Source organism: Dama dama, chromosome 1 (assembly GCF_033118175.1).
Source record: "Dama dama isolate Ldn47 chromosome 1, ASM3311817v1, whole genome shotgun sequence".
In the NCBI taxonomy this organism is placed as follows: domain Eukaryota; kingdom Metazoa; phylum Chordata; class Mammalia; order Artiodactyla; family Cervidae; genus Dama; species Dama dama.
In genome coordinates this window covers 82,960,323-82,981,647 of record NC_083681.1, presented here as the reverse complement: position 1 = coordinate 82,981,647, position 21,325 = coordinate 82,960,323, and the positions used below count along the sequence as shown (strand labels likewise).

Below are 21,325 nucleotides of genomic sequence, written 5' to 3'. Positions count from 1 at the left end.
AGAGAAGGGGACCTGTTGAACTTTTGCAAGAGTATAATTAGGGCTACCCCATGCCAAAGAAATAGTGCGATATAAATAAAGGATATGTGCCCACTTCACCCCCATCCAAACAGGTACATTTTCTTAAGCATTGCTCTTTAAAAATGTGTAAGAGTGTATTCAAAATCTGTTTCTATAGTCTATGAGGTCTTCAGTAGAAAAGAGACATCTGCTACATGTTGGCAATACAGTGTTGATTATAATCACTATGCTGTGTGTTAGACCTCCAGAACTTATTCATCCTCTAATTGCAAGTCTGTGCCCTGTAAATTCACCTCTTCAATTCCCCTTTTCCTATCAAATTTGAGTATTTTTCTGTTGTTTGTATATACCACGTCTTCATTATTGAATCATCTGTTGATGAACATTTAGGTTGTTTCCATATTTTGGCTCTGTGATTAATGTGGCAATAAATATGGAAGTACATATCTTTTTGATATCCTATTTTTATTTCCATTGGATATATACCCATAAGTGGGGTTGCTGGATCATATGGTAGATCTGTTCTTAATTTTTGAGGAATCTCCATAGTGTTTTCTGTAGCAGCTGAGCCCTATTTGCATATCCCCATCCACAGTGTACAAGCATTCTATTACTGCCCCATCCTCACCAACACCTGTGCTCTCTCTTTTTCTTAATGATTGCCATTCTAACCTTTGTGAGGTGATGCATCATTGTGGCTTTAATTTACATTTCCCTGATGATTAGTGATTTGAATACAGAGAGAACCAAACCGAGCATATCACAAATAAAATGTCAAAAGGCAAAGAGAAGGAGATAATCTTAAAAGCTGCAAGAGAAAATCAACTTGCTACAAAGAGGACTTCCTTAAGCCTGTCAGTGCCTTTTCACTAGACTGTTTCAGCCCAAGGGCAGTGTCACTATGTACTCAAAGCACTGAGAGAAAGCTTTGCCAACCAGCAGTGCTCTGTCTGGGAAAGCTGTCCCTCAGGACTGACGGGATGGTAGGGAGCTTTTCAGGAAAACAAATCTGGTGGTTTTACACTGGACTGAGTTTACAACAAATGTTAAAGGGACTTTTTCAAGCAGAAATAAAAGATCATTAATTAGCAACACAAAACGTATAAAAATATAAATCTCTCTGGTAGGAGTAAATAATGTTGAATTCTGAATATGCTAGAGTAGCGTTGCTGGCATATCACTTATCAATCTGGTGAGAAGACTAAAACTCCAAAGAGGTAGACATAACTAACACTCCAATAATTTGTTAATGGATATACAAGATAAAATAATATCAATTATTACATCACAAAAGTAAAATGTGAGGGAGAAAGGTAAAAAATTATTCTTGTATGCATTTGAATATTAAGTTGTTTTCATGTTAAAACAGATTGTTCTAGGATAGGATCTTTAATGTAAGCCTCATGGTTAATACAAAGCCAATCTATAGTAAATTCACAAAAGATAAAGAGAAATGAATCTAAGCATGCTGTTGCTGCTGCTAGTTGCTTTAGTCGTGTCCAACTCTGTGCGACCCCATAGATGGCAGACCACCAGGCTCCCCCGTCCCTGGGATTCTCCAGGCAAGCATACCACTACACAAAGCAGCAAATTATAAAGAAAGCAGAAGACGAAAGAAAGGAATTACAAAACAGTCAGAAAAATAAACAAAATGACAATAGTATATTCACATCTGTCAATAATAATTTAAATATAAATAAAAATTTCTCTGATCAAACACAATGAGTGGTGACCAGATATAAAAGTTGAGCCCAGGTATAGGTACCTACAAGAGACTCATTACAGCTTTAAGAACTGAAAGAACTTGAAATCGATTGAAAGTGAAGGCATGGAAAAAGTAATTTCATGTAAGTAAAAATCAAAATAGAGCAGGATTAAGCTATACTTATCTCAGAAAAATTAGACTTTAAGACAAAAAGTACTGCAAGAGACAAAGAAAGTCATTATACAATGGTAAAGGGATCAGACTCACAAAGGGATATAGCATTTGTAAATATATATAAACTCAGCATATAACATGTAAATATACAAATAAAATATTAACAGACTTGAAGGAAGAAGCAGATAATGTTACAGTAATAGTAAGGAAATTCAATATCCCACTTTTAACAATGGATAGATCTTCCAGACAAAATATCAATAATGGAACATTGGAATTAAGCTACACATTAAAACAGAGATGTTTAAATGACACAGAACATATGCACAAAGGAAGTAAAAGACATTCTCTTTACAAGTGCATATAAATCATCCTCTAAGATAGAGCATATGTTAGGCCACAAAACAAGTCTCAAGAACTATAAGAAGATTGAAATGACATCAAACATCTTTCCAGACACAAATGTGTGAAATTAGAAATTAAATGCAAAAAGAATACTGGAAAATTTGCAAATTTGAAGAGGTTAAACAACATGTTACTGAACATCATGGTTCATGGAAGAAGTCAAATTCAAAATTCAAAAAATAATTGGGACATCCCTGGTGGTTCAGTGGTTAAGAATCTGCCTTGCAAGTCAGGGGACATGACTTTGATCCCTGGTTAAGGACCTAAGATCCCACATGCTGCAGAACAGCTAAGCCTGCACACTCCAATGACTGAGCCCATACTCCACAACTAGAGTCCATAGAGTGCAATGAAAGACCCCACATGCTTCAGATAAGACCCAATGCAGCAAAATAAATAAATGAATGAATATTTAAAGAAAGTTCTTGAGACAAAGGAAGTAGAAATACAACATATAATTTATGAAATGTAGTAAAATCAGTTTTAAGAGGGAAATTCATAGCAATGAATGACTGTGTAAATAAAGAAGGTCTTCCAAAGTATCTGTATCGATTTACATTTCCACAAATAATGCAAGAACATTCCTTTTCTCCACATGCTCTCCAGCATTTATTGTTTGTAAACTTTGATGATGGCCATTCTTACCAGTGTGAGGTGATATCTCATTGTACTTTTGATTTGCATTTCTGAAAATGCGAGTAAATATGGAAAATGCACCAGTGGCCACAGGACTGGAAAAGGTTATTTTCATTCCAATCCCAAAGAAGGGCAATGCCAAAGAATGTTCAAACTACTGCACAATTGCACTCATTTCACATGCTTGCAACGACTGAGCAACTTCACTTCACTTTCAGGATTCAATGGTGTGTGAACCAAGAACTTCCAGATGTACAAGCTGGATTTAGAAAGGGCAGAGGAACCAGAGATCAAATTGCAAATATCCACTGAATCATACAAAAAGCAAAGGAATTCCAGAAGAACACCTACTTCTGCTTCATTGACTGCACTGAAGGCTTTGACTGTGTGGATGATAACAACCTGTGGAAAATTCTTAAAGAGGTGGACTACCAGGCCACCTTACTTGTGTCCTGAAAAAGCTGTATGCTGGTCAAGAAGCAACAGTTAGAACCAGGCATGAAACACCAGACTGGTTCAAAATCGAGGCAGGAGTATGTCAAGGCTGTTTATTGTCACCCTGCTTATTTAATTTATATGCAGAGTACATCACATGAAATGCCAGACTGGATGAAGCACAAGCTGGAATCAAGATTGCCTTATGTTTTTAAATCTGTCTTAACAATCTGTTCAGTCTAAATGGTTAAATCATTGGTTTTTATCACAAGGCTATATAACTACTAGCAAATTGAAAGTGAAAGTGGCTCAGTGGGTCTGACTCTTTGCCACCCCGTGGACTATACAGTCTATGGAGTTCTTCAGGGGATCTTTCCAACCCAGGGATCAAGCTCAGGTCTCCCACATTGTGAGCAGATTCTTTTTTTTTTTTCCACTTATTTTTATTAGTTGGAGGCTAACTACTTTACAATATTGTAGTGGGTTTTGTCATACATTGACATGAATCAGCCATGGAGTTACATGTATTCCCCATCCGGATCCCCACTCCCACCTCCCTCTGCACCCGATTCCTCTGGGTCTTCCCAGTGCACCAGGCCCGAGCACTTGTCTCATGCATCCAACCTGGGCTGGTGATCTGTTTCACCATATATAATATACATGTTTCGATGCTGTTCTCTTGAAACATCCCACCCTCGCCTTCTCCCACAGAGTCCAAAAGTCTGTTCTGTACATCTGTGTCGTGAGCAGATTCATTATCAGCTGAGCTACAAGGGAAGCCCAGGAATACAGGAGTGGGTAGCCTATCCGTTCCCCAGCATATATTCCCAACCCAGGAATTGAACTGGGGTCTCCTGCATTCCAGATGGATTCTTTACCAACTGAGCTATCAGGGAAGCCAGAAGCATCAGTGAGCAGTAGTAATGTTAGTAGCTTAGTCGTGTCCTCCTCTTTGTGACCCCATGGATTGTAGCCCACCAGGCTCCTCTGGCCATGGGATTCTCCAGGCAAGAATAACTGGAGTGGATTGAATACTGGAGTGGATTGCCATTTCCTCCTCCAGAGGATCTGCCTGACCTAGGGATCGGACCTGGGTCTCCTGCATTGCAGACAGATTCTTTACCATCTGTGCTTTACCATCCCTGACCCAGGGAACCTGGGTCTCTATTATCAAGAGTTAAATCACATAATTAACTCATTACCCAACCATCTCTTTCGCCCTAGAAGTGAGATTAGTTGAAGATGAAACTGAGAATGGGGCCTTCCTAAATCAGCTCTATATCCCCAGGAATGACAGGATAGATGAACTCCATTTAAAACAAAAAAACAAAAAATCCCCCGAAAAGTTTGTGAGAATCATCTTAAGTAGATATTTTTAGTGAATGATTAGTAATTCAGCATATTTTGGAAAGAACTTCAATTTAGAACATATTAGTTATACCTGCTATTTGCAGGAGGTAGGGGGAGCAGGCAGGATCCAAGTTCCACAACCAGGGATGGAACCCATGTACCATGCATTGGGAGCTCGATTCTTTACCACTGGACCCCAGGGAAGTCCCCGATACATCTACTATTAACAGAAAGCATGCTGCATACTACACACTCTAAATACTTTATGAGCATTATCTAACTTGAATCTATCAGTCCTATATTATAGGTGATAGTACTAAATGTCAGGTTAATTTGCTGGAGGTCACACCCTCATCAAGTAGAAAAGATAAAATTCAACTCAGTTTGGCCAATACAAATGCCTGTGGCTTTAACCATGATAATTTACAGCCCCACCATGCATTAGTTTTATTGTATTCCTTTTTGCTTAAATTTCTCATTTAGGCCAAGGACATAATGCCATGTCCACCTCTCAAAGTGTTGATTGAGTGAGGTTAGGTATTTGAGAAAATGTACATATGTATATGGGCTTCCCAGGTAGTGCTAGTGGTAAAGAAACCTTCTGCAGGAGAAAAAGAGACACAGGTCGGTCCCTGGGTCAAGAAGATCCCCTGGAGGAGGGCATGGCCACCCACTCCAGTATTCTTGCCTGGAGAATCCCACAAAGAGAGGAGCTTGGTGGGCTACTGTCCACTGGGTTGCAAAGAATAGGAAAGAACTGAAGTGACTTAGCTCGCATATAGGTATGTGTATATCTATAAAATGAAATTGCTTTGCAAACAGGAAACTGTTCATATATATGTATTTTGTTGTGTTCAAAGTATTTTTCCAGCTAACTGTGACATCTTGGGCAAAATTGTAGCTCCATACATTCAGATCCTCACTTGGAAATCATAGGTATAGGACTAGAGGACCACCATGTCCATTTCAGTTCATAGGACTCCAATTTCATGAAAAGAAAAGTTATGATGATGAGATCATGTCAGGCCCAAGGGACAGTGAGAACTGAATCAGGAGGGACATGGTGACACAGGGCGTGAAATTAGCAGGGACAAAACCTCCATGACAACCAGGACTCTAGAGAGCAAGTACTTGGAGTTTTTGTCCCCTAATTGTCTTCCCTCCCAGCTAACTCTGCCCTTAGTAACACATGAAAGAGGATATTCAGTGTGGGCATCTCTCTGGCTGTGACTGTATAATGGTTTAAAGGTTCCCATCTCAGAGAGCAATAGGACCCACCTGAAAAATTCCTTTGGAAAAGAAATACAAAATTTCAACCTTTGGCAAGGACTCTGTCTTTCTGGGTATCTGGGTCAAGGTAAGAGGGCAAGATTTAGAGAGACTAGCAGGCTGTGTGTTGTCTCTATAGCCATTTGAACCATCCAGTAGGACCTTTGCAGAAGAAAGTTTATAGTCCTCAGTATCTCCCATCTTTCTACTCTTCCCCCTCTCTCAAGTCCATATGTTCCACTTATGGTTCTTCCTAAGTTTTCTTTCTCCTTTATACCAGTTCTCCAATCTTCAGTGAAAAGATTGATCTGTAGTGCAAACATCAGGTATTGTTCTGGGGTGACGGATGGATGTTGAGTTCCAGTCCTGCAATTTCTTAAGGATGGGATCTTGAACTTTGTTACCTTCTGATTTTTTTTTTCACCTGGAAAATGAGGGTGAAGGATCATGTAGAATAAAATGAGATAATGTCTATTAAGCCTACTACCTTGTAAAATTGAATTGTTTGAATCAAGAATTATCATTTACTGAACTTCATGGGAATTAAGTATGGTTTAAACATGCCTGAGTTATTCTTGCCAAGAGCACTTCTAATTTAATCTGTTCCCTTGATGATGTTTTCATATAATAATAGTTGATTTGGTATATGCTTCAATATATAGCTTTGAATCATCAATTTCTGTACAGGAAAGCCAAACTAGTTTCTCCATAATAATAAGTCAGAACTACTCATGTATAATTCCATGGCCTTTTGATTACACTTCACTAGTTTTCCATTGTCATCTTTGGAGATCCTGGGGTTCAGAGGATACTAGAGTGGGTGACACAGATATCAGAGGTGCTCCCCTCTAAACACAGGTGTGTGATAGTCACTCAGTCGTGTCTGACTCTAAGACCTCCATCGACTAGAGCCCATGAGACTCCTCTGTCCGTGGAATTCTGCAGGCAAGAACACTGGAGTGGGTTGCCATTTCCTTCTCCACCAAACAGATGTAGTGGTTGTTTCACTGCCTCCTTTGAAGCTTCTCTCATTGTTCTTTATCTGGTGACATTCTTGGCTTTCTTAACCTTCACAAACTCCCTAGTGACCATGTCCTTAGTAGATCAGATTTGAAAAAGATTTTGATATATATGTATGCCCACCCCTTATTGGCTTATGCTTTTTATGTTAAATGCTTTACCACATTGCCTCTTAAAAATATTTTGTGATTATATTTGCCATTTCATCAAGTGTATTTCAAAATTATTTTAGGTAAGTCGAGTGTTCAGTCATAATCAAGTTGCAAATTTTTATAGTTTTTCTCTTATAGTTTCTGGTTCATTGTTCTATTTCAGAAATTTCTTTTTCATCCCATTATATAAGAGCATATCTATTACTTTTGCTAATCCTTTACAAAAACTGAAATATAGTTGATTTACAATGTTGTGTTAGTTTCAGGTATATAGCCAGGTGGATCAACTGTACACATATGTGTAAATATATACATATTCATTTTCAGATTCTTCTCATTGTAGATTATTGCAAGATATTGACTATATTTCCCTGTGCTGTACAGTATTCTCTTGTTATTTATCTATTTTATATATAGCAGTGTATAGATGTTAACCCTAAACTCCTAATTTATGTCCCCCCCCCCCCGACCCTGCTATCCCCCTGTCTGTTTTCTATGTCTATGAATCTATTCCTCTTTTGTAAAGAAGTTCCCTTGTATCTTTTTTTTTAGGTTTCACATCTAAGTGATATCAAGGTACTCGTCTTTCTCTTTCTGACACTTCGTTTCGTATGATAATCTCTAGGTCTATCCGTGTCGCTGCAAATGGCATTATTTCGTTCCTTTTAATGGCTGTGCAATATTTGTTTGTCCATGTGTGCTGCCTCTTCTTTTTCTCTTGTTTAAAAAGTTTAGCTTCTTTGTTTTATTTTCCTTTCAGCCCTGACGCCCCCATGTCACTTTTGCACCCAGTAATTATTTATGTTCACATATTTTTAAAAGAAAATAACAGGAAGTTGTGTTTTATTTTATAAGATGTAGTTTGCAACCACTAAAACATTTCTCATTCTCTGATATCATTCGCATAGCTTTAAATTTTTTTTCATTTTATTTTTAATTGGAGGATAATTATTTTACAATGTCATGTTGATTTGTGCCATACATCCACCTGAATCAGCCACAGGTGTATGTAGGTCCCCTGGTTCTTAAGCACCCCTCCCTCCTCCCTCCCATCCCCCCCTCTAAGTTCACACCGAGCACTTGTCTTGGGTTCTCCATGTCATAAAGCAAGTTCCCACTGGCCGTCTGTGTTATATATGGTGATATATATGTTTCAATGCTACTCTCTCAAATCATTCCACCTCTCCCTCCCCAACCTTGTGATATTTCACTGTATATAGGTACCACGTCTTCTTCATCCATTCCACTGTTAACAGACATTTATATTGCTTCCATACCTTGGTTATTGTATCTGGTGTTGCTATGAACATTGGAGTGTGTGTTTCTTTTTGAATTAGAGTCTCCTCTGAACAGATGCCCAGGAATGGGATTGTAAGATCATATATTGGTTGCAGCAATTTACAGTCCTACCCAACAATGTGGGAGGGTTCCCTCTTCTCCACATCTGTTCCAGCATTTATTTTAAAATGGTTGTCAGTTGTTCTGACTGAACAACGACAACAACAACAACATTCTGACCAGTGTGGGATGATTGTTCTGCAGAACAGTTTACTTTTGCTTCAGGGTCAGAGGATTCATTAACAAAAGAAATCACTTGTTACGTACAAATAAATAATTTCAATTTTTATAGATTATCTGACTTAATTTCAATATACAGTCATTAAAAGAAAGGGAATAGAAAAAATAGAGAGAAGTAACAGCGTACACATCACCAAATTGGGCCAGCAACCTACGTGCACACTTGAACAGCGCTGGGAAGTCCCAAGTAATAGCAATCTGGAGTCTCTATTGGGAAAGGGTCCCAGGCGGTGCATCCACCTGAAGGGTGAGACTTCCAATTTCAGTCTGGGGGCTCCTGTTTGCAATCCGAGGCCGCAAACTGATATCATCATCAGCTTGTGTGCAAAAATGCAGCTTTGATCTTACTTTAACTTTTACAATGCTGTTTGTTTCACCTTGTGAATCGTAAGACTTCTTGGACCCCAGGGGTTGGCCAGACCTCCAGGGGCTCAAGAATTCCAAGACCCACTCCCCTTTTGATCTAAAGTGCGATCTGACTTGCTGTGCTTGCAAGCAGGCACAGAATCCAGGCAGTGTCCAGGCAGGTCAGAAGCAGGTGAGAGGCCTGTTTCTGAAGTCTGAACAAGACTTCCTCCATCTAATTTCCCTAACAGGTGATACCTCATTGTACTTTTATCTGCATTTTCTAATAAATAGCAATATGGAAAATCATTCCATGTGCCTGTTGGCCATCTGTGTGTCTTCTTTGGAGAACTGTTTCTTTAGGTCTTCTGCTCATTTTCTGATTGAGTTGTTTGGTCTTTTTGCTACTGAGTTTGTTTGTTTCTTTTTTTTCCCATATATTTTTATTAGTTGGAGGCTAATTACTTTACAATATTGTAGTGGTTTTTGTCATACATTGACATGAATCAGCCATGGGGAATACATGCTACTGAGTTTTATGAGCTGTCTTTATGTTTTGGAAATTAAGCCTTTGTTGGTTCCATCATTTGCAAATATTTTCTCCCAGTCTGTTGGCTGTCTTTTGGTTTTGTTTATGGTTTCCTTTGCTGTGCAAAAACTTTTTTTAAGTGTGATTTATGTATTTTTACTTTTGTTTCTTTTACCTTGGGAGACTGTTACTATCATTTATCAGTCAATGGTTTTCCTCTGTGCCCTTCTAAGTGTTTTGTGATGTCCTGTCTTATGTTTAAGTCATCAAGTTAGTTTTATTTTTATGTATGGTGTGACTATGTTCTAAGTTTTTTGATTTACATGTGGCTATCCAAACACCACTTGCTAAAGAGGCTGTCTTTTCTCCATTGTGTACCCTTGCTTCCTCTGTTGCCGACTGACTGACTGCGTGGGTTGGCTCTCGATTCTGCTCCATTTATCCACGTGTCCGTTTTTTGCCTGAACCAGTCAACTTTGATTGCCATAACTTCACAGTATTGTCTGAAGTCTGGGAGGGTTATGCCTCCAGCTTTGTTCTTTTTCCTTAGAACTACTCTGGCAATTCTGGGCCTTTTGTAGTTGCCTATTAACTTTAGGATTTTTTGTTTTAATTCTGTGAAAAAAGTCACAGGTATTTTGATAGGGATCACATTAAATCTGTAGATTGCTTTGGGTAGAATGGCTATTTTAACTATATTAATTCTCCCAATTCAACAGCATGGGATATCTTCATATCATTTTCAATTTCTTTTGCATTATTTTTCAGTTTCCTTTGTTAATTTTTTATAGTTTTCAGTGTGTATGTCTTTCACATCCTCAGTTAGGTATATCATTTTTTGACATGACTTAAATGGAATTGTTTCTTTTTTACTTTCTCTTTATTATATTTCATTTTTTGTTTAAAGAAATGTAAAAGATATTTGTATATGATCTTTATCCTGCTACCTTACTGAATTCATTTATTAGTTTTATTAAGTTTTTGTGTAGAGTCTTTAGGGGTTTCTGCATAGAGTTTTAAATTATTTGCATGCAATGACAATTTTACATGTTCCCTTCCAGTTTGGGTCCATTTTATTTCTTTTTATTGTCTGATTTCCGTGGCTAGGACTTCCAATACCATATTGAATAGACTTGGGTTTCTTGTCTTGTTCCAGAATTTAGCAGACAGGGTTTCAGTTTTTCACTGTTAAGTGTTATATTGGCTGTGGATTTGTCATAAGTGGTATTATGCTGAGATATGTTCCCTCTGTATCCATTTTTGTGAGAGTTTTTATCATGCTGAATGGTGTTTATGATGAATTTTATCAAATGCTTTTTTGGCATCTATTGAGATAGTGTGGTTTTTGTCTTTTCTTTTGTAAATATGGTGTATCACATTGATTGATTTGCATACGTTGAACCATCCTTGTGACCTGGGCATGACTCCAACTTGATTGTAGTATATCATCAATTTTATATGTTGTTGGATTCAGTTTGCTAATATTTGTTGAGGGTTTTTGCATCCATATTCATCAAAGCTATTGGCTTGTAATTTTCTTAACTGTAGTGTCTTTGTCTAGTTTTGGTAACAGAGTGATACTGGCCTCATAGAGTGGCTTTGGCTTTCCTTCCTTTTCAGTGAAATGTTCTTTGTTATGTTGAGGTCCATTCCCTTTATACTCTGTTTGATGAGTTGTTGTTCAGTCATGCAGTCATGTCCGACTCTTTCTGACCCCATGGACTGCAGCACGCCAAGCTTCCCTGTCCTTCACCATCTCTTGGATGGTGCTCGAACTCAATTCCATTGAGTCAGTGATGCCATCCAACCATCTCATCTGCTGTTGTCCCCTTTTCCTTCTGCCTTCAAACTTTCCAAGCATCAGGGTCTTTTCTAATGTCAGCTCTTCACATCAGGTGGGCAAAATATTGGAGCTTCAGCTTCAGCATCTGTCCTCCCAATAAATATTCAGGATTGATTTCCTTTATGATGTACTGGTTGGATCTCCTTGCAGTCCAAGGGACTCTCAAGAGTCTTCTCCAATACCAGAGTTCCATAGCATCAATTCTTCAGCATTCAACCTTCTTTACGATCCAATTCTCATATCCATACATGACTACTAGAAAAACCATAGTTTTGACTAGATGTACCTTTATGAGCAATGTCTCTACTTTTCATACCCTGTTTATGTTTGTCATAGCTTTTCTTCCAAGGAGCAAGTGTCTTTTAATTTCATGGCTGCAGTTACCATCTGCAGTGATTTTGGAGCCCAAGAAAATAAAGTCTCTCATTGTTTCCATTGTTTCCCCATCTACTTGCCATGAAGTGATGGGACGTGATGCCATGATCTTAGCTTTTTGAATGCTGAGTTTCATGCCAGCTTTTTCACTCATCAAGAGGCTCTTCAGTTCCTCTTAGCTTTCTGCCATAAGGATGGTGTCATATGCATATCTGAGGTTATTGATATTTCTCCTGGCAATCTTGATTCCAGCTTGTGCTTTATCCAACCTGGCATTTCGCATGATGTACTCTGCATATAAGTTAAATAAGCAAGGTGGCAATATACAGCCTTGATGTACTTCTATTTTAATTTTGAACCAGTCCATGTTCCATGTCCAGTTCTAACTGTTTCTTCTTGATCTGCTTACAGGTTTCTCAGGTAGCAGGTAAGGTGGTCTGGTATTCCCATCTCTTTAAGAATTTTCCACAGTTTGTTGTGTTTACACAGTCAAAGGCTTTGGTGTAGTCAATGAAGCAGAAGTAGACGTTTTTCTGGAATTCCCTTCCTTTTTCTGTGATCCAGTGCATGCTGGCAGTTTGATCTCTGTTTGATAAGAGTATTTTAAAAATCATGAATAGATGCTATATTTTGTCAAATGCTTTTTCTGCATCTGTTGAGAGGATCATGTGATTTTTATCCATTCTTTTGTTAATATAATATATTACATTGATTGATTTGTGTATGTTAAGCTATTCCTGTGACCCTGTAATAAATCCAACTTGATCATGGTGTTTGATTCTTTCATAAATTGTTGGATTCAGTTTGTTAATGTTTGTTGAGAATTTTTACATCCTTGTTCACCCAAGGTATTGGTCTGTAATTTTTTTTTTTTTTTTTGGTAGTTTCTTGGCCTGAGGGATTCTGGGTAATAGTGACCTTGTAGCATGAATTTGAGAGTGTTCTCCCCACTTCAGTTATTTGTAATAGCTTAAGAAAGATTGTTATTAGTTCTTCTTTATATGTTTGATAGAATTCCCCTATGATGCTATCTAGTCTGGGACTTTTGGTGGGAGTTTTCTTACAAATTCAATTTCACTACTAGTAATCAGTTTGCTCAGATTGTCTATTTCTTTTTGATGCAGTCTTGGCAGGTTATATGTTTCTGAAAATATTCATTTCTTCTAGGCTGTCCAATTTGTTGGTGTATACACAGTATTTGCTTATGATTTTTTTATATCTCTGTGGGATTGGTTTTTATAGCTAGTCCCCAAGATACGACTGAGTGACTGGACAACAAACACACTAATGAGTTCCACATGAAGAGGGCATTGCAAGTCCAATTTGCTTATAAATCCAGCAAAATTAGCCTAGGTACCCAACTGAGATAGTCCACTATGTAGTATGGTACTTTTAGACGTTTATAACACTTTTCACACTAATAATACATAAAAGACACACACACAAAAACATTTTTCATCTTACAATATAGTAACTTGAAAAGTACCATAGACTACCAGCTACATTACTGCTGGCTCTATGCTTGCTTTCAGACGTTGAGGGCTTAAAACAAAGATATTATAATACTGTACCCTATACAGTATTTTATAGTAAAGTACACTAAAGCCAACTTGTAGAAGATGGAAGCATGTGACAGTGTATGCCAGATACTTGAACTGACTTACCTGATCGGACATACAAATGCATGTTTACATCTTTGAAGGTTTGCAACTTGGAAGTTTATATATAAGGGATTTACTGCATTTCTCCTCTTTCATTTGCTATTTTGTTTAGTTGGGTCCTCTCTCTTATTCTTGATGATCCTGGCTAGAGGTTTGTCAATTTTGTTTATCTTTCCAAAAAACCAGCTCTTGGTTTCATTTGTCTTTTCTATTTTTTTTTTAACTAGTTCTTATGTGATCTTTATTATTTTGTTCCTTCTGCTGATTTTAGGCTTTATTATTTTCTTTTCTTTCTTTCTTTCTTTTTTTTTTTTTTTACTATTTCTTATGTGATCTTTATTATTTCATTCCTTCTGTTGACTGTAGGCTTTATTATTCTATTACTAATTCTTTCAGGTGGTACATTAGGTTTTTCCTTTTTCCTAAAGAAGGCCTATATCTCTATGAAGGTTATACTCAGTTCATGACTATTAGAATATTGGTTGTATTCTATACACTGTACAATGTATCCTGGTAGCTTATTTATTTTATAAATATTAGTTTGTACCTCTTAACACCCTGCTTTTGTCTTGCCCCTAGTCACTTCCCTCTCCCAACTGGTAACTATCCGTTTGTTTTCTGTAACTGTTATTCTCTTTTTATTATTTTCATTCATTTGTTTTATTTTTTAGATTCCACATGTAAGAGATATCATATAGTATTTGTCTTTCTCTATCTGGCTTATTTCACTAAGTGTAATACTCTCCAAGTTCAATCATGTTTTTGAAAATAAGCATACCTTCTAGGTCCCACAAAAATATCAGATTTATAAATCATGATATAATTTTCCCACTATTTAGAAGCTGCTGTGTTAAATATATTTTTAAAAGTTTTGGAAGCTATCTTGTGAGTAAAAGAAGAAAATTTAAAAATCTATCCAAATGGCCTTCTGGGAGAGAATAGCTATTTCGAACTTATGCTGAATGAGGCACTTATGCTTTGTTATTATAAAGCAGCAGTTATACATTGACTTATCAGCAGTCTCTTAGAAAACCATTATTTTAATCTATGAGCTCTTATTTATATATAGTAACCACAGGGTTTCTGTTGTTTTATTTCAAAGCTTTTTTAATTTGAATTTTAAAAAATTAATTTATTTTAATTGGAGGCTAATTACTTTACAATATTGTAGTGGCTTTCCAGCTTTTCAATATGTCTTTTAATTTTCATGAGACCTACCTCATGAGATAACTGAGAACCTGAAACACTGAGACATTACTTCTTGACAAGTTGAGATGAAAGACTGAGGTCTTTCCCCAGGACAGTTAAGCATTTCCCCTTTTCCAGGGGTCAATAGGGGGGAAATATGAGATTTGTAATGCTACCATCTCACCTGAATCAGCAACGCATCCTCTCGTTTCTCTTCTGATTTTAGGAGCATCAAATCAATGATTAGGAGAGAAAATATCACAGAGATCACTTATTTTATACTCTTGGGATTCTCAGATTTTCCCAGAGTCTTAGAAGTGCTCTTTGTCATATTCCTGGTGGTATACATTATGACCCTGACTTGGAACCTGTCCCTCCTCATCTTAATAAGAATGGACTCCCACCTCCACACCCCCATGTACTTCTTCCTCAGTAACCTGTCCTTCATGGATATCTGCTATGTGACTGCCACAGCCCCCAAGATGCTTTACGACTTCTTCCGGGAGCACAAAATTATCACCTATGTGGACTGTGTGATTCAGAATTTCGTATTCTCAACCATGGGGCTGAGTGAGTCTTGCCTCATGACCGCCATGGCTTATGATCGATATGCTGCCATTTGTAACCCACTCCTCTATTCCTCAATCATGTCGCCCGTTCTCTGCGGTCGGATGGTGCTGGGATCCTACTTGGCTGGACTCTCTGGTTCTATATTCTATTTGTGTTTCACGTCAAAGTTCCAGTTCTGTGGGCCTAATGTCATCAACCACTTCTTCTGTGACATGCCCCAGCTGTTAGTTCTGTCCTGCACCGACACATTCTCTGCACAAATCTTTATTGCTTTATCGACAATGATCTTTGGGATACTAAATGTTTCCATTATCATGATATCCTATGTCTACATTGTCATCTCCATCCTGAAGATCACTTCCGTGAAAGGCAGATCCAAAGCTTTCAACACCTGTGCTTCCCACCTTACGGCAGTGAGCCTCTTCTATACCTCAGCGATATTTGTCTATTTGAGCTCCAGCTCTGGTGGTTCCTCCAGCTTCGACAGATTCGCATCGGTCTTCTACACAGTGATGATTCCCATGTTGAATCCTTTGATTTACAGTCTGAGAAACAAAGAAATCAAAGATGCCTTGAAGAGGTTGCAAAAGAAGAGAGGGTATTGCTGAGGCCATAGACTGAGATTTCTGATGGATTTGTCTTTTTAGAATCACCTTCAGCCAGTCAGTTCAGTTGCTCAGTCATGTCCGACTCTTTGCCACCCCATGAATCGCAGCACGCCAGGCCTCCCTGTCCATCACCAACTCCCAGAGTTCATTCAAACTCATGCACATTGAGTCGGTGATGCCATCCAGCCATCTCATCCTCTGTTGTCCCCTTCTCCTCCTGCCCCCAATCCCTCCCAGCATCAGGGTCATTTCAAATGAGTCAACTCTTTGCATGAGTTGGCCAAAGTACTGGAGTTTCAGCTTCAGCATCAGTCCTTCCAGTGAACACCCAGGACCGATCTCCTTTAGGATGGACTGGTTGGATCTCCTTGCAGTCCAAGGGACTCTCAAGAGTCTTCTCCAACACCACAGTTCAAAAGCATCAATTTTTCGCTGCTCAGCTTTCTTTATAGTCCAACTCTCACATCCATACATGACCACTGGAAAAACCATAGCCTTGACCAGACAGACCTTTGTTGGCAAAGTAATGTCTCTTTTTTCCCTAAACCCTCAATAATATTCACACAAAAGGACTATAAAATTCCTGGCGCCTTTGATAAAGACATCTTAATTTGATATGCAATATGCCAATATGGACCAACAGGTGACTTATTGCCACATGAACACGATGTCTTTACATCCTGGAGATTCAAAGTTTTCATCCTCCATGAGGAGTGGCCTCAATACTTATTAATATATCTATTAGATTTGTGAAACATTAAGGTTTAGAACCTCGCTATTCTCTTTTGCTTCTGAGAGGGAGCCCTGTTCAATCTCGGGCTTCTGACCCTGAAGGAGAGACAGCTGACACAGACCTCAGGAGTGCATGAACCTTGTCTCCCAAATATCCTGATGCATCGAAATCCAGACATGGTGGTGGCCAAGGTTTGTTCTGTGTTTCTGATGACAATGTACACAGAGACAAGGTATACTATTGGCCTGCTTGGACTTCCGTGGTGGCTCAGCTGGTGAACAGTCCGACTGCAATGCTGGAAACCTGGGTTTGATCCCTGGCTTGGGAAGGTCCCCTGGAGAAAGGAACAGTTACCCACTCCAGTATTCTGGCCTGGAGAATTCCATGGACTGTACAGTCCATGGGGTCATGAAGAGTTGGACGTGATTGACTTTCACTTTACTTCGCTTCACTTCATCGGCCTGATTGTGCCTCCTGGGAAGACCAGTATGACATAACTTATGTTTGTGTAAGTCCTACTCAGGGACAATAACCAATAAGCTTGGGATTATATACTAGGCTCCACCACTGTAATCTATAGAAGGCGGAGGTGGCTTGAATGATAAAGAGGAATGGAATGAAGCATGTGTTCCCTTCTGTGCCATTTACTGACAAGTATCATGATGTAATTTCTTGCCTCTAGTGTACAAAGGGGATTTCTGATGTGGATGATATTAAAAATCAGTGTCACAATCAATAGAGATTTCTGATATTGTAGGACTCAAATCTCTCTCTCCCATTAAATTTGGAAAATTCACCCTAAGATGGCCGGCTTCCCAGGTGGTGCTAGTGATAAAGAATCTGCCTGCCAATGCAAGAAATGCAAGAGACACAGGTTTGATCCCTGAGTTCGGAATGAGAGAGTCATTTCCTAGGTAGGTTGATGAGAAGTCTAGGGGTCCACAAGGAGAGAGAGGTCTGGAATATTCAAGGAGGAAGAAAAGACAAACTTTTTACATTTTTCCTTTATATTCCTTAGGATTATATAACAAAAATGTATCCTGCCTGAGCACAGTCTCTTGATTAAACCCTTTGGCTAATTCTGTTATCTTAAAACATAAATTATGGGAGTAGATCTGGTCCTTACAAGGATGTATCCTGCCTGAGGACAGTCTCTGGATTAAACCTTTTGCCTAATCACGTTATCTTAAGATGTAAATTATGGGAGTAGGTCTGGTGAGGTCTTTACAACCTCCAGACATTTTTTGGATTCATTAGAGTATAAAACTCCTTTGTTGACACTAGCAAGGGGTACTCTTCCTACCCCCCTTCTGATGTCTATGTCAGAAGCTTTATCTCCTTTACACTTTAATACAACTTTATCACACAGAAGCTCTGAGCAATCAAGCCTCATCTCTGGCCCTGGATTGAATTCTTCTCCTCCGGAGGCCAAGAATCCCGGTGCCTTTGCCAGATTCAGCAACAACCTTTCAGGAAGATCCCTTGGAGGGATCTTCCACTTGCCTGGAGAAATCACATGAGCAGAGGAGCCTGTGGGCTACAGTGTGTGGGACTGCAGAGTCAGAGGCAACTAAGCACATCCTTGTTGGACATGGACAGTGTGATCATGCTACCAAATCGTTTCTGCTATTTCAAGCATCTGAACATGTTTGATGTGATGAGAATTGTATAGAATTCATGGACATAATAAAGTTACTAAATATTTCATACTGTAGACCAAGAACAAATATGAAAAACTGGTATAAAGTCTTTTCTTTTATCTGTGTTCAATATATGATTCCCCAAAACTTGTGATTGTATGGTGTGATATCATAGTTGGAGTAGGATGGTTAGAGTTACTTTAATGCTGATATTTGCCAGGAAACCTTAAGGTGCAAAAGAGGAAATAGATTTAAGATAGGCAGGGTTCTTAACTCTGGCCGATTTTCATCTTCAGTAGGAGGATGTAAGTTTGTGGTCCTTGTGATCTGTTTAAAAATAAGAACAAGATGGGTACTGACTGTTGACTTGCCAGATTTCCCAGACTTGAACAAACTGATATAAAGTACATATTACTCCTGGCAATAAGAAGCCTGTGCCCCACAGTGAGAGAGTAACCCCCTCTCATGGCAACTGAAAAAGCCCAAGTGCAGCAACAAAGATCCAGATTAGTCACATACATAAATTTCTAAAAAATAAATAAAAATTACAATTCCGTGAGTCTGACAAATGTATCAGTTCAGTTCAGTTCAGTTGCTCAGTCATGTCCAACTCTTTGTGACCCCATGGACTGCAGCACTCCAGGCCTCCCTGTCCATCACCACCTCCTGGAGTGTACACAAACTCATGTCCATTGTGTCAGTGATGCCAAACAACCATCTCATCCTCTGTCGTCCCCTTCTCCTCCTGCCTTTAATCTTTTCCAGCATCAGGGTCTTTTCAAATGAGTCAGCTTGTCACATCAGGTGGCCAGAGTATTGGAGTTTCAGCTTCAACAATGAATATTCAGGACTGATTTCCTCTAGGTTGGACTGGTTGGATCTCCCCGCAGTCCGAGGGACTCTGAAGAGTCTGCTCCAATACCACACTCAAAAGCATCAATTCTTCATAGTCCGACTATCACATCCAGACATGTCTACTGGAAAAGCCAAAGCTTTGACTAGACAGACCTTTGTTGGCAAAGTAATGTCTCTGCTTTTCAATACACTGTCCAGGTTGGTCATAATTTTCTTCCAAACAGTAAGCATCTTTTAATTCATGGCTGTAGTCACCATCTGCAGTGATATTGGAGCCCCAAAAAATAAGGTCTGTCACTGTTTCCCCATCTATGTGCCATGAAGTGATGGGACCAGATGCCATGATCTTCGTTTTCTGAATGTTGAGCTTTAAGCCAACTTTTTCACTCTCCTCTTTCACTTTCATCAAGAGACTCTTTAGTTCTTTGTCAGTTTCTGCCATAAGGGTGGTGTCATCTGCATATCGGAGGTTATTGATGTTTCTCCTGGCAATCTTGATTCCAGCTTGTGCTTCATCCAGCCCAGCATTTCTCATAATGTGTTCTGCATATAAGTAAAATAAGCAGGGTGACAATATACAGTCTTGAGATACTCCTTTCCTGATTTGGAACCAGTCTGTTCCATATCCGTTTCTAACTATTATTTCTTGACTTGCGTACAGATTTCTCAAGAGGCAGGTCAGGTGGTCTGGTGTTCCCATCACTTGAAGAACTTTCCACAGTTTGTTGTGATCCACACAGTCAAAGTCTTTAGCATAGTCAATAAAGTAGAAGTAGATGTTTTTCTGGAAACTCTCTTGCTTTTTTGATAATCCAATGGATGTTGACTATTTGATCTCTGGTTCATCTGCCTTTTCTAAAACCAGCTTGAATATCTAGAAGCTCATAGTTCACGTTCTGTTGAATTCTCCTGGCTTGGAGAATTCTGAGCATTACTTTACCAGTGTATGAGATGAATGCAATTGTGTGGTAGTTTGAACATTTTTTGGCAATGCCTTTCTTTGGTATTGGAATGAAAACTGACCTTTTCCAGTCCTATGGACACTACTGAGTTTTCCAGCTTTGCTGGCATATTGAGTGCAGCACTTTCACAGCATCATCTTTTAGGATTTGAAATAGCTCAACTGGAATTCCATCACCTCCACTAGCTGTGTTCATAGTGATGCTTCCTAAGACCCACTTGGCTTTGCATTCCAGGATGCCTGGCTCTCAGTGAGTGATCACACCATCATGATTATCTGGGTTGTGAAGATCTTTTTCGTACAGTTCTTCTGTGTATTCTTGTCAGCTCTTCTTAATATATTCTGCTTCTGTGAGGTTCATCCCATTTCTGTTCTTTATTGAGTCCATCTTTCCATGAAATGTTCCATTGGTATCTCTGATTTTCTTGAAGAGATCTCTAGTTTTTCCCATTCTATTCTTTTCCTCTATTTCTTTGCACTGATCACTGGGGAAGTCTCTCTTATCTCCCCTTGCTATTCTTTGAAACTCTGCATTCAAGTGGGTATATCTTTACTTTTATCCTTTGCCTTTCACATCTCTTCTATTCTCAGCTATTTTTAAGGTCTCCTCAGAAAACCATTTTGCCTTTTTGCATTTCTTTTTCTTGGGGATGGTCTTGATCCCTGCCTCCTGTATAATGTCATGAACCTCCATCCATAGTTTCTCAGGCACTCTGTCTATCAGATCTAATCCCTTGAATCTCTTTGTTACTTCCACTGTATAGTCATAAAGGATTTGATTTAGGTCATACCTGAATGGTTTAGTGGTTTTCGCTACTTTCTTCAATTTAAGCCTGAATTTGGCAATAAGGAGTTCGTGATCTGAGCCACAGTCAGCTCTGGTCTTGTTTTTGCTGATTGTATAGAGCTTCTCCATCTTTGGCTACAAAGAATATAATCAATCTGATTTCGGTGTTGACCATCTGGTGATGTCCATGTGTAGAGTCTTCTCTTGTGTTGTTGGAAGAGGGTGTTTCCTATGACCAGAGCGTTCTCTTGGCAAAACTCTATTAGCCTTTGCCCGGCTTCATTCTGTATTCCAAGGCCAAATTTGCCCATTACTCCAGGTATTTCTTAACTTCTTACTTTTGCATTCCAGTTCACTATAATGAAAAAGACATCTTTTTTGGTTGTTAGTTCTAGAAGGTCTTGTAGGTCTGCATAGAATCCTTCAGCTTCAGTTTCCTCAGCATTACTGGTTGGGGCATAGACTTAGATTACCGTGATATTGAA

At 38.8% G+C, this 21,325-nt stretch overlaps 1 protein-coding gene across 1 annotated transcript; it reads left to right on the top strand.

Moving 5' to 3' along the window:
* Nucleotides 1–14,922: 14,922 nt before the first annotated feature.
* LOC133056781 (olfactory receptor 5AN1-like) lies at nucleotides 14,923–15,864 on the top strand. The gene has a single exon (XM_061142526.1). It carries the CDS (start codon nucleotides 14,926–14,928, stop codon nucleotides 15,862–15,864), a length of 939 nt encoding a protein of 312 aa, XP_060998509.1. The 5' UTR covers nucleotides 14,923–14,925.
* The last annotated feature ends 5,461 nt before the right edge of the window (nucleotides 15,865–21,325 follow it).

What these genes read in the sequence shown, in the direction of transcription:
- LOC133056781 (XM_061142526.1), top strand. Translation starts at nt 14,926, where the DNA reads ATGATTAGGAGAGAAAATATCACAGAGATCACTTATTTTATACTCTTG.